Below are 14,426 nucleotides of genomic sequence, written 5' to 3'. Positions count from 1 at the left end.
TTTATCATGCAACAATATATCAAAACTCTTATCATGATAAAAAAATGTGTCATATAATAAACGATACAATAAATAAATAGTGAATCTTCAACCCTTAATAAGTTTACCTGTGTAAATTATTTCACTTCATTTCCATGTATTTATTTATGACAGTTTTTATAAAAAAATAGTAATAATGGCAATTGTTTTTAACAACTGGACATACAGCATCAGAATAACTACTAATAACTGCCAAAGTACATCTAAATTCTTCTTAATCTGTGTTATATAGCAACAAATAAAATAAAATAAAAAATATGCTTTTATTTGTGCAATAAAGCTTTATGCAGGACAACAGAAATTAACGCTGCTTTGCAGAGTTGGGTAGTAATAAGTAACATTTACTCAGTTACATTTACTTGAGTAACTTTTTTTTAATTTAAATGTACTTTTAGGCGTAATTTCACTACACTGTGCTTTTTATGTCTACCCTAAGTAATTTTATTATGAAGTATCTCTACTCTTACTTTAGGAAAATTTCTATATTTTCTACCCATTGAATGAATAAACAAACATGCTTTAACCAAAGATTCACCAGACACAGACACACACCTGCAGTTTTTATTAAAGTTTCATAAGATTTTATATTGAAAGAAACTGATTTGAAAAAAAATCTGTTGCCTAATTTTATTTTTTGTTACTTATATAAATTATTGTTAGCATTTTATTTTGCTTCATCTGATTATGTAATTTTTAAGTGATAATTTCATCAGACTTTTTACCAAATACTTTTTTACTCTTATTTGAGTAGTTGGACGGCTACGTCTTACTTTTATTTAAGTAAAAATATGTTTAAGTAGTGCTACTCTTACTTGAGTAGAGCCTCTGCTGCTTAATGTAAACAGTTTCCAATGGTTTTACATGGTAGTTTGGAAGCAGCTTTGGGTGGCAATCTACCGCACCGTGGTAAAACTCCAACTCCCACAAGCCCTTTCGGCCATCGCCCATGCGCCGCAGTCAATCAGCTGTTGAGGCAACTGCTGACCACCTCGGCACAAGCGTAGCTCGTTTGTCATATCCCAACCCAGGCGAGGCAAACAGAAATATCTATTCACAGTCTGAAAAAGGTGAACGATAAAAGGTAATAATTCCCGCTTCACTTCGAGCAGAGGTCGACCTCAAAGTGTGTGCATGTTGTTCTGCCGTGTGCAGTGGGACACATATGGATCTACAGAGCCGATTTTCGTGGGGAAGTGAGCTTCATGACATGTATATATATATATATGTATGTATGTATATATATACACACACCGGGATATCTCTGCCAACGCGACAGAAACCAAGGGTCGGGTTAGTGGTCAGAGTGTCTTTATGGGGGTCCGTGGACTGAGCCACTGTGGGCTGCTGATTATGGTCCTTTCATGACCTTGGAAGCGGTTCTGTTGGAGGAAAAAACACGGATTATAACCGGTGGGGCGAGCGGACCTCATACTACTGCGATTATATTTAAAGTCCGACTCATATCAGTGGTTATTGTGCTGATTGACGGGTCTGTGTCACGCCAGCTTTATAGTGTTATTATTATTATTATTCAGAGGCCACAGCTTGGCGTGTCAGCGTCACTATCGGTATGTTTATAATATATTTAACCTCTGATTGTTTTATGGCATAAAACCATCAGCATTTACCTTGGTGTTTTTATGTTTAGCATTAACCAAACGCTTTCTATTTATTTTTCAGTTAATTTCTAAAGAACATTTGTTTTTTGCAATGTGTTGCCAAGACAACCAAACAATTTCTAATATTTGTGCATTGTTCGCTTTAAAATGCGTCGTAGAAATATTATGCTAAAGCGAATTCGTGTCAATGCGGACTTCTGCTTTTTAAAAATACCCCTCGTGTAAGTTGTGGGACATAATTTAATAATATTTAGATATTTAATTTAAATATATAGACTAAATACACTAGCTTGTAACTGAAATGTTTATTTTTTTTAAATTAAATACTTGATTAAAAATGCAATTATTTTTTTGCTTGTGTGACTTAATTTATTCATCTAAAAGATGCTGGGAGTGTAGCTTTTAAAAAAATAAAAATGAAAGAAGGAAAGAACGGACAAATGTTTTTTTTTTTTTTTTAAGGAAGTCGTTAATAATCCAGAACTGTCAAGGTGTCTTTTCACCTTGCTGAAGGACAGCTGTATTTACTGACGTATGCAAATGAGTGTCAGGGGAGGTCCTTATGAGAGAAAAAGCACAGAATCAGTTTCACATTGCAGCTCTGGAGTTCCTGCGTGGAAGGAAAAACGAGACGTGGCGAAATCTAGTGATTATCTACTGCCATATTCTTCGTGGAGATTTAAGAGTCATTTTGTTCTCCCTGGAAGGAAGTGTTTGTGTTTTATTTTTTGAGGGCGATCCAGTTTAATGTTTTATTCCCTTTCGGCTGCCGTAGGAGTTCTCTCTATGATCTCCCCAGAAATAGAAATCTTAATTTTGACTCAAAGTGTTTGTTTCCGCCTGTCGCAGCTCAGCAAACCATGCAGGATGATTTACTGATGGACAAAAACAAAGCCCAGCCTCATCAGCAGCAGCAAGATCCGACACAAGTAGACCCTCCTCCCTCCACGCCGACCCCGTCATCGGATCCCACTTCATCCTCATCCGAGTCGGAGAGCCCGTCGACCGGCAGCAGCCAAGCGGCTTCCGCGCTGAGCAACAGCGGCAGTGGTGGCGGCAAGGACCGAGTCCCGATGGAGTCGCCTATCCTGCCCGGGCTGGGCTTCCACCAGCACCCACTTCAGGAGACCGGCGGACCCCTCGGCTCCCCTCCGTCGTCGTTCGGGAGCACTTGGTCCACGGGGACCACGAACGCCGTGGAGGACAGCTTTTTCCAGGGAATACCGTCCGTGAATGGGACGATGCTTTTCCAGAACTTCCCGCACGTCAACCCGGTGTTTGGGGGGAATTTCTCCCCGCAAATCGGGCTTTCTCAGCAGCAGCAGCAGCGGAGATCCCCGGTCAGTCCCAGCCAAGGCCCCTTTCCCCAGAGAAACGCTTACCAGACCATCATGAACAACAGCAAGGGGACCTCGTCGTCTTCCCCGGCTTCCTCCTCCGCCTGGAATAACCACCAGAACGCCGGGTGGAGCACCCCGTCCAACCCGTGGAGCGGGCTGCAGCCGGGCAGAGACCCGCGCCGAGCCGTGGGCGTCGGGGTTGGTGTTGGGGTCGGGGTGCCGTCTCCGCTCAACCCCATCTCCCCGATGAAGAAGCCTTACACCAGCAATGTCATAGCGCCCCCAAAGTTCCCGAGACCCGGCGGTCCTCTAGCTCAAAAGCCCTGGATGGAGGACAGCGCGTTCAGGAGCGACAACAGCAACAACATACTGCCTTTCCAGGTAATAATACTCAAGATCTACCTCTAAATTAGGCTGTTTATTCTGTACTGTGATCCCGAAAGGTGTCCAACACCTTGTAGATTTCTTGTTGTTATTCCCAATTCTCAAACAATTAGAGTTGGTAACTTTATTTTGAAAAAACCAAAAATTAACCAGACACAGACACACATCTGCAGTTCTTGTTAAAGTATTTTTTTTTTATTATTGAAATAAACTGATTTAGATAAAAATATCTTTGTTATTTTTGGTTACTTATATGAACTATTGTCATTTTGGTCCTGTATAGGACCAACATTTCCATTTAACATTTTTATTTTTGGTCAGTTTGATTTTGTAGTTTTTAAATATTAATTGATAATTTGATCAGTTACTCAGTACTTGAGTTGACTTTTTACCAAATACCTTTTTAGTCTTAGTTGAGTAATTTCCTGGATGGCTACGTCTTATTTTTACTCTAGTAAAAATATGTTAAAGTAGCTCTACTCTTACTTAAGTAAATTTTTTCAGTACAATGCCCACCTCTGTTATTTTCACACCTTTTCGTACCGTCTGATAGACTCAGTTTGTTTGGGAATCAAAGTTAGTTACAATATTTGTTATATTTCCAGCTGCTGCGTTCAGTCTTACACTGTATTTCGTCAAATGTACCAAACTAATTGAAAAAACTGTTCCCCTCCTCGCCTGTGGGGGCACTGCACAGGAAATACACAATAAAACGACACAAAAACCTCTGAAGAAGACACTGGGTACAACTTCCTTCTTCATGAAATAAACAAAAATGAAGTAGCGCCAAGTTTTATTGGTTGTAGAATTTTTTGTTTGTTGCATGTCTGTCTGGCTTGTAATTACCCAGAATGCCCTGCGCTGTAGTCCACTTCCTGCTTTTGGAGCCGTCTCCGGTCCGCCTGCCATTCAAGCTGCGCCTGCGTTCACTTCAACCAAACCAAAACTGAGGTTTGTAGGCGGACCAGAGTTTGCTTTTCTTGATCCGCATCAGAGTTTAATTACGGGTTCACACCTCCCCAAACGATCCGGACTTTCTAGAAAAACAAACTCGTTTGATTAAAGCGGACTAAGCAGGGCTGGTTTCAGTTCAATTAACGTCAGGTAAAGATTACCTGAGCAGATACAAAAAGCAGTTTCCAAATTTCTTTGGTGGGAAATCTGTCCAAAGTAGATAATAAATTTTGTTGTATGATAAATTGCCACTGTGATTATTGCGATAAATGATAATATTGTCATTTTGAGACCACTTTGAACAAATCTCACTGTTCCCCCCAGAAGTCTGAAGACTTTTATCATCCAGTTTTTGGTAAAAAGTGAGAAAAAAGAAAAATGAGAATTATCCAAATGAGAATTATTGAGCTTGTTGTAATTTATCATGCAGTTAATTGATCTGTAGCTGTTGATGGTGTGCGTTGCAATTGTGATGTAGCTCACAATAAATCAATTAAACGCATGGTAAATTAAAATGAGCTCAATAGTTTCCATTTGCATTTTTCAAAATAATTTTTCTCTTTTTCTGAAAAACTGGATAATAAAGTCTTCAGTCTGGTGCTTTGGTCTCAACTAGCCCTTTTTTGAAGTATAATTTTGATTTATAATTGATTTTTCTTGTTGTTTTGTTTACTTATTTTGGATATTTAAAATGTTAAACGTTCTTTAGAATTTAAAGTTTATTGATCTTTGTTTTGCCATCAGCCTGCCGCTATTTGACGTGTATCTAATGTCAGAGTAAAAAAAACATGTCACGCATGGAAAGCCATGTATTTTACTTTCATTTCACAGATACTATAATACTGAACATGTCGATATGTTCAGTATTATATTGGGAGGAACACAGAGGCCTTTGATGACCTGCCTACCTTCCTGGTTTGAGAAGTTTTTGTATACAAGCCGTCTTTATTCCGAGGCAAAACGTGTTGCCAGCTTATAAATTGTTTTAGGAAATAAACTGCTGGCTAATAAGCAAATTGGCATTTGAATTTGAATTGCTTCAGTGAGACAGTACAAACATTGTGAACTGCAACTGCATTTATAATGTAATTTCCTCAATGTCCCGCACTGATATGCAAATAGTTCTTTAGAGCTACGCTGTGTATTCACGGCAGGGACTCAGAGAAATGCCTTACAGCTGCTGGGATTCACTTTAGGAAGCCTTTCCAGCTCGACCGAGCGAACAAACATGAGCCCTCATAGCGTCTGGTCAGTTACGTGTGTGATCTATGTTTAGCTGACTGACAAACAGGCGTAAAGTAAGCCAACAGGATGCCCTCCCACCCCTTACAATGTCACCGACTTCTATAAAAACAAAGTCGCTGCTCAGGAGAGTTGAGCTGAAACGTTGCAAAAACGCAGCTTTGCTCCGGTTGGAATTACAGCCGGAGTGAAACGTACCCGGCTGCTGGTTTGAGTCCGTGTCAGTCGGTCTCTGTGACACATTTTCCTCTGTCTGTCCGTCGGTCGGTGCAGCCTCAGCCGGATTACAGCTCCAGTTATCTCCAGGAGACGAGGTCAGGGGGTCACATGTCACGCTTTATGAAGCGGAGAGGAGCTGCAACGCTCTCCCACTCTCATCCAGCCCAGCTTTGCAGGATGAAACTCTAGGATTAAGAGGGACATGCAGTATCAAAGCAGATAAAACGAATCAATTATTAAATGTAGAATATCTTCTGAGAACTAACTGGTGTTCATGGGTTGTAGGGTTGTAACTCGACCTCTCCTAATTTACTTAAATGGGATCTATTATGGAAAATTACATATTTCGCACATTATACTTCAGTTTGTTTCTCAATTGCTTCTAAAAGCAACTTTAAGTGCTTAAAAAATTCACTGTTGTTTTTTGGTGTCTGGATAATGAGTCGTTTCAGAAACATCTCGGCTGGGGTCACCGTTACCGACCAACCCAAGCAGAGCCCAGTCTGTCTCCTAGCAACCAAGTTACGTCAGCTGGTTTTAGCGCTGAAGTGTTTTTTTATTGTTGACTTACAATCCAGAAACCACTTCCTGCGTTCTTGTTGGTTGTGCAGGAGGCCTCACTTCTGCTTTTCAAAGATGTGCTGTTGTATAATTGCGGATCTGATTGCAGCCATTTTCACGTGCAAGTGTAAAGGTTGAGTTGGCCGTTGTGCCCAGCAGCAGTTTATTTGGATTTAAAGTGACAGGAGGTGCTGAAACAGCTCATCATGCAGGAAACAAGATGTTTTTAATCATACTGAAAATATAAATGGAACTAGTACCAATCAATATTCAAGAATAGTTAAAACAATTAACTTTCTGAAAAGTTACTTGTAAGTTAGTTTTGTCTTATTTCAAGTGTATAAAGATATTTCCACCAGAAACTAGAAGAAAATGCTTGATAATATTTGTTTTTGCAGTGTACATAAATACTAGTAGCACTTTTTTTTGTCTAGTTTTTAGTGCAAATGTCGTAATTAGTTCAAAGAAATAAGACAAAACTGACTTATTCTGCAACATATATAAGCTTGTTTAGAGTCAATTATTTCACTTTAATCCTGGCAAAATTTCTTGTTAAAAGTTAAATAATCTGCCAATTAAAAACACCTTTTCCTTAAAATTAAGGCGTCATTTAATTAAAACAAGCTCTATATCTTCCTGAAAAGTTACATGTAAGTTAGTTTTGCTTTATTTCAAGTGTACTAACATATTTTCTCTAGAAACGAGGCCAAAAATACTTGATAAGATTTTGTGTTTTTGCAGTTTTGCATGAATTTTCCACTTCTGAACTTTAAAAACTTGACAATTTTTGTCAAATAACTAACTTCTAAGCTTATGTTTTGTTATTATTTGCTCAAATTGTACTTACAAACCCCTGTACCATTCACATACAGTTGTTTGCGTTTAACTTTTTCCTTTACGAGATAAGTGGCACCAATATGCAAAGTCAGGGTTCTGGGAGTCAGCTGCTGTTTATGTAAACGAAGCTCAGGTGCATCTGACCTAAAAAACGCCGGTAGCTCATTCTTCAAATCCGCCCCGGTTCGAATATCATCTTGTTATGTGCTTGTACCTGCCTGCTGCCTCCTCAGAGCCAGAGGAATGCAGGGAATTCGCCCAACGTGGCGGCGTGTCAGGAGATCTGATGATGCTGACGGAAATTATCGCGCGCGTCCTCTGATTGCAAGCGAGATGGCAGGCGAACAGGAATAGCCTCCTGGTTAAATTCTGCTTCACGGCCGCCGCTTGAGTTCAGAAATCTCTTTTAGAAGAGAGACCTGGTCAAGACGGCTCTCGGAAAGAGCTGAACTGTCTAAAACAAATCGATAAAACACAGAAAATAAAGCAAATGCAGCGATCTGACCTCTTGGAGAAGGCAATAACGTTCCTTCTTTACTGCTTTTTTAATGAAACTCATAAAATCTGAGAGTGTTTTGATTTTAAGAACTTTTTGTATATTATTCCAAAACCGGAGCGTTGTAGGAAAATGGTGTTTTGCTTGACTTTGGATATTTAATGTCATTTAGCCAAACTTTTTACTCAAAAGTTTTTGTGGGCCAAAAAACCCCCCAACCTAAACTCTCTTCTTAAAACTTATTTTTATTTGTTAGCATTTAATTGAGGCCTGATACTGTAACTTCATTCTTGTGATGTTTACTTACTTATGTATTTTATTTATTTTTTTGTTCATCAATTTATTCTATTGAGTTATAATTTTTGTGCAGCACTTTGGTGCAGTTTCAACCTGTTTTTAAAAGTATATATAGATAAATTTGACATTGAAAGTAGCCTGATATTTACTGTAGATCTAAAATATGAAAGGGTTTTTTATGATTGTGTATTAGGGCCTTTTTAGATAGAAAAAAATGAATACATTTCTACCAAAAACTCTGAACTTTTGTGATTAATCTCAATAAGAATGGCCAAATATCAACCTGCAGCCCTGCTGTCGGTACAAATTACCAAGGGAACAAGCCACCGTAGATCAGATCATTTTATCTGTTTTTATAATTTTGACTGAATAAATATATTTAAATATAAAAAAAAACTGAAAATGGTACAACACATTCTTGCTTTTTTTTTTTTTAATAGCATGTTTTTGTTGAATTCAAGCCTGATAGAAGTGTAATCACATCATTAAAATTCTGAATTAATATGACACTGTTTCATGTTTTTTATCTTTATTTTAAAGTGTGAGTTGACCAAACCAGGAACATTTTAATTTTACTATATCTAACAATAAAACACATGCACACAGTTTATTAATATGTTTACTTATTGGTGCTTTTCTTTAGGGGCAGGTTTCATAAACAAAACAACCTGTAAATTGTTAGTAGAGATGTACTGATCAGGGTTTCACTGGCTGATGCTGATTTGTTTCAATTCAAATGTAAATAATTTTTATGGACAGTGAACTCAAAGGATGCAAGTTAAACTTATGAATCCAAAAAATGAAGGGATACAACATTATGTTATTTCTTGAATAAACATAATATTTCTTGAATAAAAACATATAAGTAACATTCTAATTTTCTGAGAAACTGAACATTGGGTTTTGTTTTATCCTCATAATTAATAGAAAGAATGTTAAATTATATCTCTTAGTGTAATAAATGCGTAAGACTTTTATTATTTTTGATTAAATTGCTGAATTTGTTATTTTTTGGTCCATATTGAAACCATTTTCATCTGCTGTGACGCATTTAATGATCTAATGTTTAAGTAATTTACCTGCTAATCTGGGGAAAGTTGTTAAATAGGTGCCTTACAAATGAGCATACCAATCCATCAGTTACATTTTTACACATAATTAAAATTTGGTTTACTTAGAGCTACTTGTTCCAATCTGAACAGAAATATCACACCTTTACCCGTCCAGAACCATTTTTTTGCTTTATTTTTTCTCATCTTGATTAATTTCTGCCTGCATTAAATTCTCCTTTGCTTATTCGCGCGTCATGAGGAAAGATGAGCTGATAAAATGGGCCAACCTGCGTTCCTCCACTAACGTGATGTGTTCAAACTCGGAGTCTGAGCTCGTAAACGCCAGCTGCGTCCCATCAGGGAAAGGAAAAACTGAACAGCTCAGCGGTTTAAGTGTTTACCGTTTGTACCAAGTGGGCAGATTTTTATCTGTGTGGCGGCGCTGTCGGGTCCTGGGTGGCGAAGGGGGGGCAACACTTTTGAATGCTCAGCCGAACGGGGCAGCAACAATAGCTGCGGTGTCCAAACAATGCGGCTTCCCGGCTCGCGTAGCGGACACAGGACACAGCTGCCAAGACCGCAGCCTCCCAGCTCTGGTCGGGTGTTTTTTCTCTCATGTTTCTCAGATGAAAGCGTCAACAAACGAGGGAAATTCAGTCATTTCACCCCCAACCACAGACTCGGCGTCCCGTTATTTTCACCAAATCCTCCTTTAGCTGGACATTTTTAGAGGTTTTCTATACTGCAGTGAATGCTGGGTACTGAACTGACTTAAATATTTCTTTCTTTTAAAAACACAGACACAAATATACTGAATAACTGCAGTCTTGTCTAATATTACATCCAGTCTATTGTGATATGGATTTATTGTCTTGTTGTTCATTTTCATGACTAATTCCAGGCGTCTGCATGTTTTTGCTGTTTTCCAGGACCGGAATCGGCCCTTTGATCCTTTTAACTTGAACTCTTTGGAGAATCCCTTAATGGATATGATAAAGGCTGACCATGACAAAGGTAAACCACACCCGGCTGGTGGCCCCCCATTGACCATCGCTGACATTATATGGAGGAATCATTTTGCAGGTTAGGAATATTCACTCATCTATTGCTGTCACATGTTTGTTTGCTTCATGGCCTAAAATGACTTTTTAATCAGTTGAGACATGGAGCCTGCCCTGCAAAATTTAAAATTATTCCTTTGTGATCTGCTCTGTAGAACATTTTCAAGCCTTTTTTGTCTTTCTACTGCAGGAGATAATTGAATATTTCAGCAAAATACAAGAACCTAATTTGGCACAGATGTTCCCAAAGGCTTGCTTTGAAAAATTGAAGATGGCCGCCATCATAGACTTCATATCTATAACTTTAAGAATCAGATATATTTTTCTTGTTCTTGTTTTTCCTGTTTCTGGTGGACATTTTCCAAGATGGCAGCCATGGCTGTCATTGAAAATAAACATTCGCACTAAAATAGACAGTAGTTATTATTTCCAGTGGTGGGCACAGCTAACCAACAAGCTAGGTTCACTAACCACTAATTCGCTAAACAGGAATCTTGGCTCATCAATAAAAATTAGCAGAAGCTACTGAATGCTAGTTAAATAGCAGAAGCTAATGCTAAACTGCTAACCACAAAAATTAGCAGAAGCTAATGCTAAACTGCTAAACACAAAACATCTGGTGTGAAACTTACAAACAGCAAAGTCCTCAGTTTCTGACTTTTCTAGATATTATTGATTTGAAGATCCATGAACATGATTAGCAAAGTAGAAAACATATGTGACATAAAGTTCATGCAAGTCGTGGAAATGGGTCACATTTGTTTCAATAGTTGTTTAAACGACTCAAATGGCGGCCATCATGAAATTTAAGTGGCTAATGGGAAAAGCTCAGGGCTGAACAGGCTGATTTTTATGACTGTTTCCACACTTGAACAATCTGTTTCATCCCAAAAACAAGAATCTGTCTTCGGTCTTGGGGCGAACTCATTGTTGTGCCAGCTCTGCTGTCCATTGTACGACCCAGGATGAGGCCTTGTGAGGTTGGCGTTTCGCTCCCACCCTAACAATGGAGCAGTGAAGGTGGGAGGGGTGTGCGCGTGTTCTTCCCGTTCACAGGCTGCGTTATTTCCAGTCCTGCACTGAGCGAACATTGTTGGGACAGAGTGATCTTCGGGGCCCCTGCTATCTGCTTCACTGTGTCGTAACGTCCCGCAGGGCGTCCGCCGTGTTTGTCGAAGCACGACAAACACAGAGGGAGATATGAGGAAAGCCAGGCAGGCTTGGCGTTTTACCATGAGCCGAGCGTTCCCTGCATGCTTTGCTGTGTTGTCATAATGCAGAATGAAGGTGCTGCAGAAAGCTCCTCCACCCTGCTGGCAGAACCGCTCGCTGTTCGAGTTGGGCCCGGTTTCCACCACGCAGGAAACATCAGGGCCTTATGGCGAATTTATACTGTTAAAGTAAAGCTGGTCGATTTTATGGGAATTCAGAAAATAATCACTTCAGTTGTTCCTAAAGGCAGCTGGATTTTCAGTGAGAAATAATCAGTTAACTAGTTACATTTAGTACTTTTTAGTTTTACTTGAGTAATTTTATTATGAAGTATTGCTACTCTTGAGAAAAATTTCTGGATTATGCCATTTTTGTTAAAGTTTCATAAGTTTTTTTTATTGAAAGAAAATCATTTGGAAACATTTTTTTGCCTGATTTTGTTATTTTTTGTTATGAATTATTGTTATTTTGGTCCTTAAAACACCAAAATTTCCATTTACCTTTATATTTTGGTCTGTCTGATGTCATTTTTAAATATTAAATGACTAATTTGATCAGTTACTCAGTACTTGAGTAGACTTTTTACCAAACACGTTTTTACTATTACTTAAATAATTTTATTATAAAGTATTCCTACTTTTATTTGAGTAAAATTTCTGTATTTTCTACCCACTGAATGAAAAACAAACAGTTTCAACCACAGGTTCATCAGACACACATCTGCAGTTTTTGTTAAAGTTTCATAGATATTTTTTTATTGAAATAAACTGATAATCATCAATATCGACTGGTATGAAACACTAATATCATGACAAAAGCACATCTTCAGCCCTAATTTCAACAGATGTTAGCGTACTCTTCTTTAGGCCTGTATGTATAATTTTGGCCGTAAATCACACTACTCTACAATTACATACATCCTTTTGTAAAGTTACCTTTGTGTATTTTAACTACCATTAACCATGCTTTTATTTTGGTAGGTTTCTTGTTGAGGTAACTATGGTAACAGAGTGCAATTCTACCTGAGAAGGTTAATGGCAAAAAAAAACAAAGGATAAAAAGAAATTCAATTTTAGCTTCAGTCGATTTGGGAACAAGGTCAGTAATGAAACATTAATAGAAAAATCTGTGATTGTTGTAGAAATGTAAATAATTGTACTATGTAATTAACTATGTATAGATTATGTATAGCTAATCCATAGATTAAACAACTGTAATCTAGCTCTAACGTTAAGGTAAAGGGTTTGACCTACTCAAAATTTACTTTAAAGCCCAAAATGAATGACATACATGCTCATCATGGTCTGAGTTGTAGCTAATGATACCAGTGATAAAATCCTGGTAGTTTTCCAGAGACTTTCCTCCAACCTTTAGGGTTGAGTTGCTGCTGAAACGGCTCACAGGCTGGAAACCGCCAGTCAAAACCAATTAATGCAATAGACCCGGTTTTACATTCCTAACTGAATGGTTACCACCCACCTCCATCCCATCGCTGACATTTCTCACATACTTCTCATTGTGCCTGGAATAGCTGCTCTTCCTTTCGTGTTTTATGAGTCGGAGAAAGAGAGAGAGAGACGGAGAGGGCGAGGGAGGCGGGTTTTAAAAGATGAAAACACACCTGAGCTGTGATACGAGTAAAAATCAGTCGGTCTTCTTCATCTGCCTCAGTTCTTCTGTCCCCCCAGGAGAAGAATCGATGGTAACTCTGTATTTGAAGGGCTGTGCATAATAATACTGACCACACTCTGTTATAATCATGTTATAACACCTGTCTTTGTAAATGTTTGACTGAAGTGTCCGACATTAAATAATACCACGTTTAGGGCAAAGTTGACATTTTAATTGACTTTTAATGCGAGAATTAATGCAACTTTGAACTAAAAATGTCATTATTCACCAAATGACACTTCATGGCAATCAGGATTGAGTTGTAACTAATTATATTTACTCATTTACATTCACTTGAGTATTTATTTTGAAAGAAGTACTTTTAGTATGCTGTACTTTTTACTTTTACTTGAGTAATTTTATTAGGAAGTATTTCTATTCTTATTTGATTAAAATTTCTGTATTTTCTATCCACTGAATGAAAAACATTTTTTAATCAGAAATCCACCAGACAGACACACATCTGCAGGTTTTATTAAAGTTTTTTTTTTATTGAAAGAAACTGATTTGGAAACATTTTCTTTAGCCTAATTTTGCTATTTTTTTGTTACTTATATGAATTACTGTCTCAAAATATACAAATTTCCACTTAAGTAAAAGTAAAAAGTAGTCGTCCATTAAATTACTCTAGTAAGATTAAAAAGGTATTCGGTAAAATAAATGTACATTTTCAACCATTTGATATTTAAAAATAACATCACCAGACAGACCAAAATATAAAGTTAATTAAAAATATGTTGAAGTAGTGCTGCTCTTACTTTGGTACAGTTTTTGTGTACTCTGGCCAGCTGCTATGACAGCAGCCATAAACTTTATGAAAACTGTTTATGACGACGTCATGTTATTCATCGTCAAATAAAGTGTTTCTGAATCGACTTGTGCTGATTATGAGAGGCGCATTGTGTTGCATCTGATCTTTGAGACTTTCTGAAGCTCCCAGTTTGGGTTGTGGGTATGTGAACAAACAGCCCTTTTAACTCCAGCACACACACACACACACACACACACACACACACACACACACACACACACACACACACACACACGCGCCTCTTATCTCAGGCTGTCCAGTCAGCAGATGTGTGACGGTGCGTCTCTCAGCGCAGCCTGCTGTCACGAACAACGTGAGGCAGCTGCCTCCGTTAATGAGCAGGTAGCTCTGCTCTGACTCACACGTATTGAAAGAGGAGCTTAACGTTAACCTTAAGTTTGCTGCAGATTGTTTTTTTCAGTAAGGTAGTTTTTCAAAGTCTTTGGCTAAACAGGATGTATTACGCAAAACTCATATTTTGCATGTTTTTGTACTTTAATTTGGGGCTCAACTGCTTCTAAAAACAACCCGATTATTAAAAAAAAAAAAACACACAGCTATTTTTTGGCAATAAGTTGTTTTTTTTTTATGTCTGGATAATGAGCCGTTTCAAAAACCTCCGCAATGTAAC

At 38.1% G+C, this 14,426-nt stretch overlaps 1 protein-coding gene across 4 annotated transcripts in view; it reads left to right on the top strand.

The window, feature by feature from the left end:
* Positions 1–880: 880 nt before the first annotated feature.
* cpeb3 (cytoplasmic polyadenylation element binding protein 3) overlaps positions 881–14,426 on the top strand; it is a 45,822-nt gene continuing 32,276 nt past the window's right edge. For 2 of the 4 annotated variants that reach the window (XM_088013208.1, XM_015008036.2), the window contains exons 1-2: positions 1,754–3,379; positions 9,970–10,123. In XM_088013208.1, coding sequence (XP_087869334.1) covers positions 2,519–3,379; positions 9,970–10,123 — 1,015 coding nt within the window. In that variant the 5' untranslated portion in view covers positions 1,754–2,518. Of the gene's footprint in view, positions 1,121–1,751; positions 3,380–9,969; positions 10,124–14,426 lie in introns of those variants that run through there. The other 2 variants (XM_015008034.2, XM_015008035.2) reach the window with 2 other exon arrangements.

Source organism: Poecilia mexicana, unplaced genomic scaffold, assembly GCF_051168715.1.
Source record: "Poecilia mexicana isolate PSO_F unplaced genomic scaffold, ASM5116871v1 scaffold_15, whole genome shotgun sequence".
In the NCBI taxonomy this organism is placed as follows: domain Eukaryota; kingdom Metazoa; phylum Chordata; class Actinopteri; order Cyprinodontiformes; family Poeciliidae; genus Poecilia; species Poecilia mexicana.
This window is presented reverse-complemented; position numbering and strand designations above follow the sequence as displayed.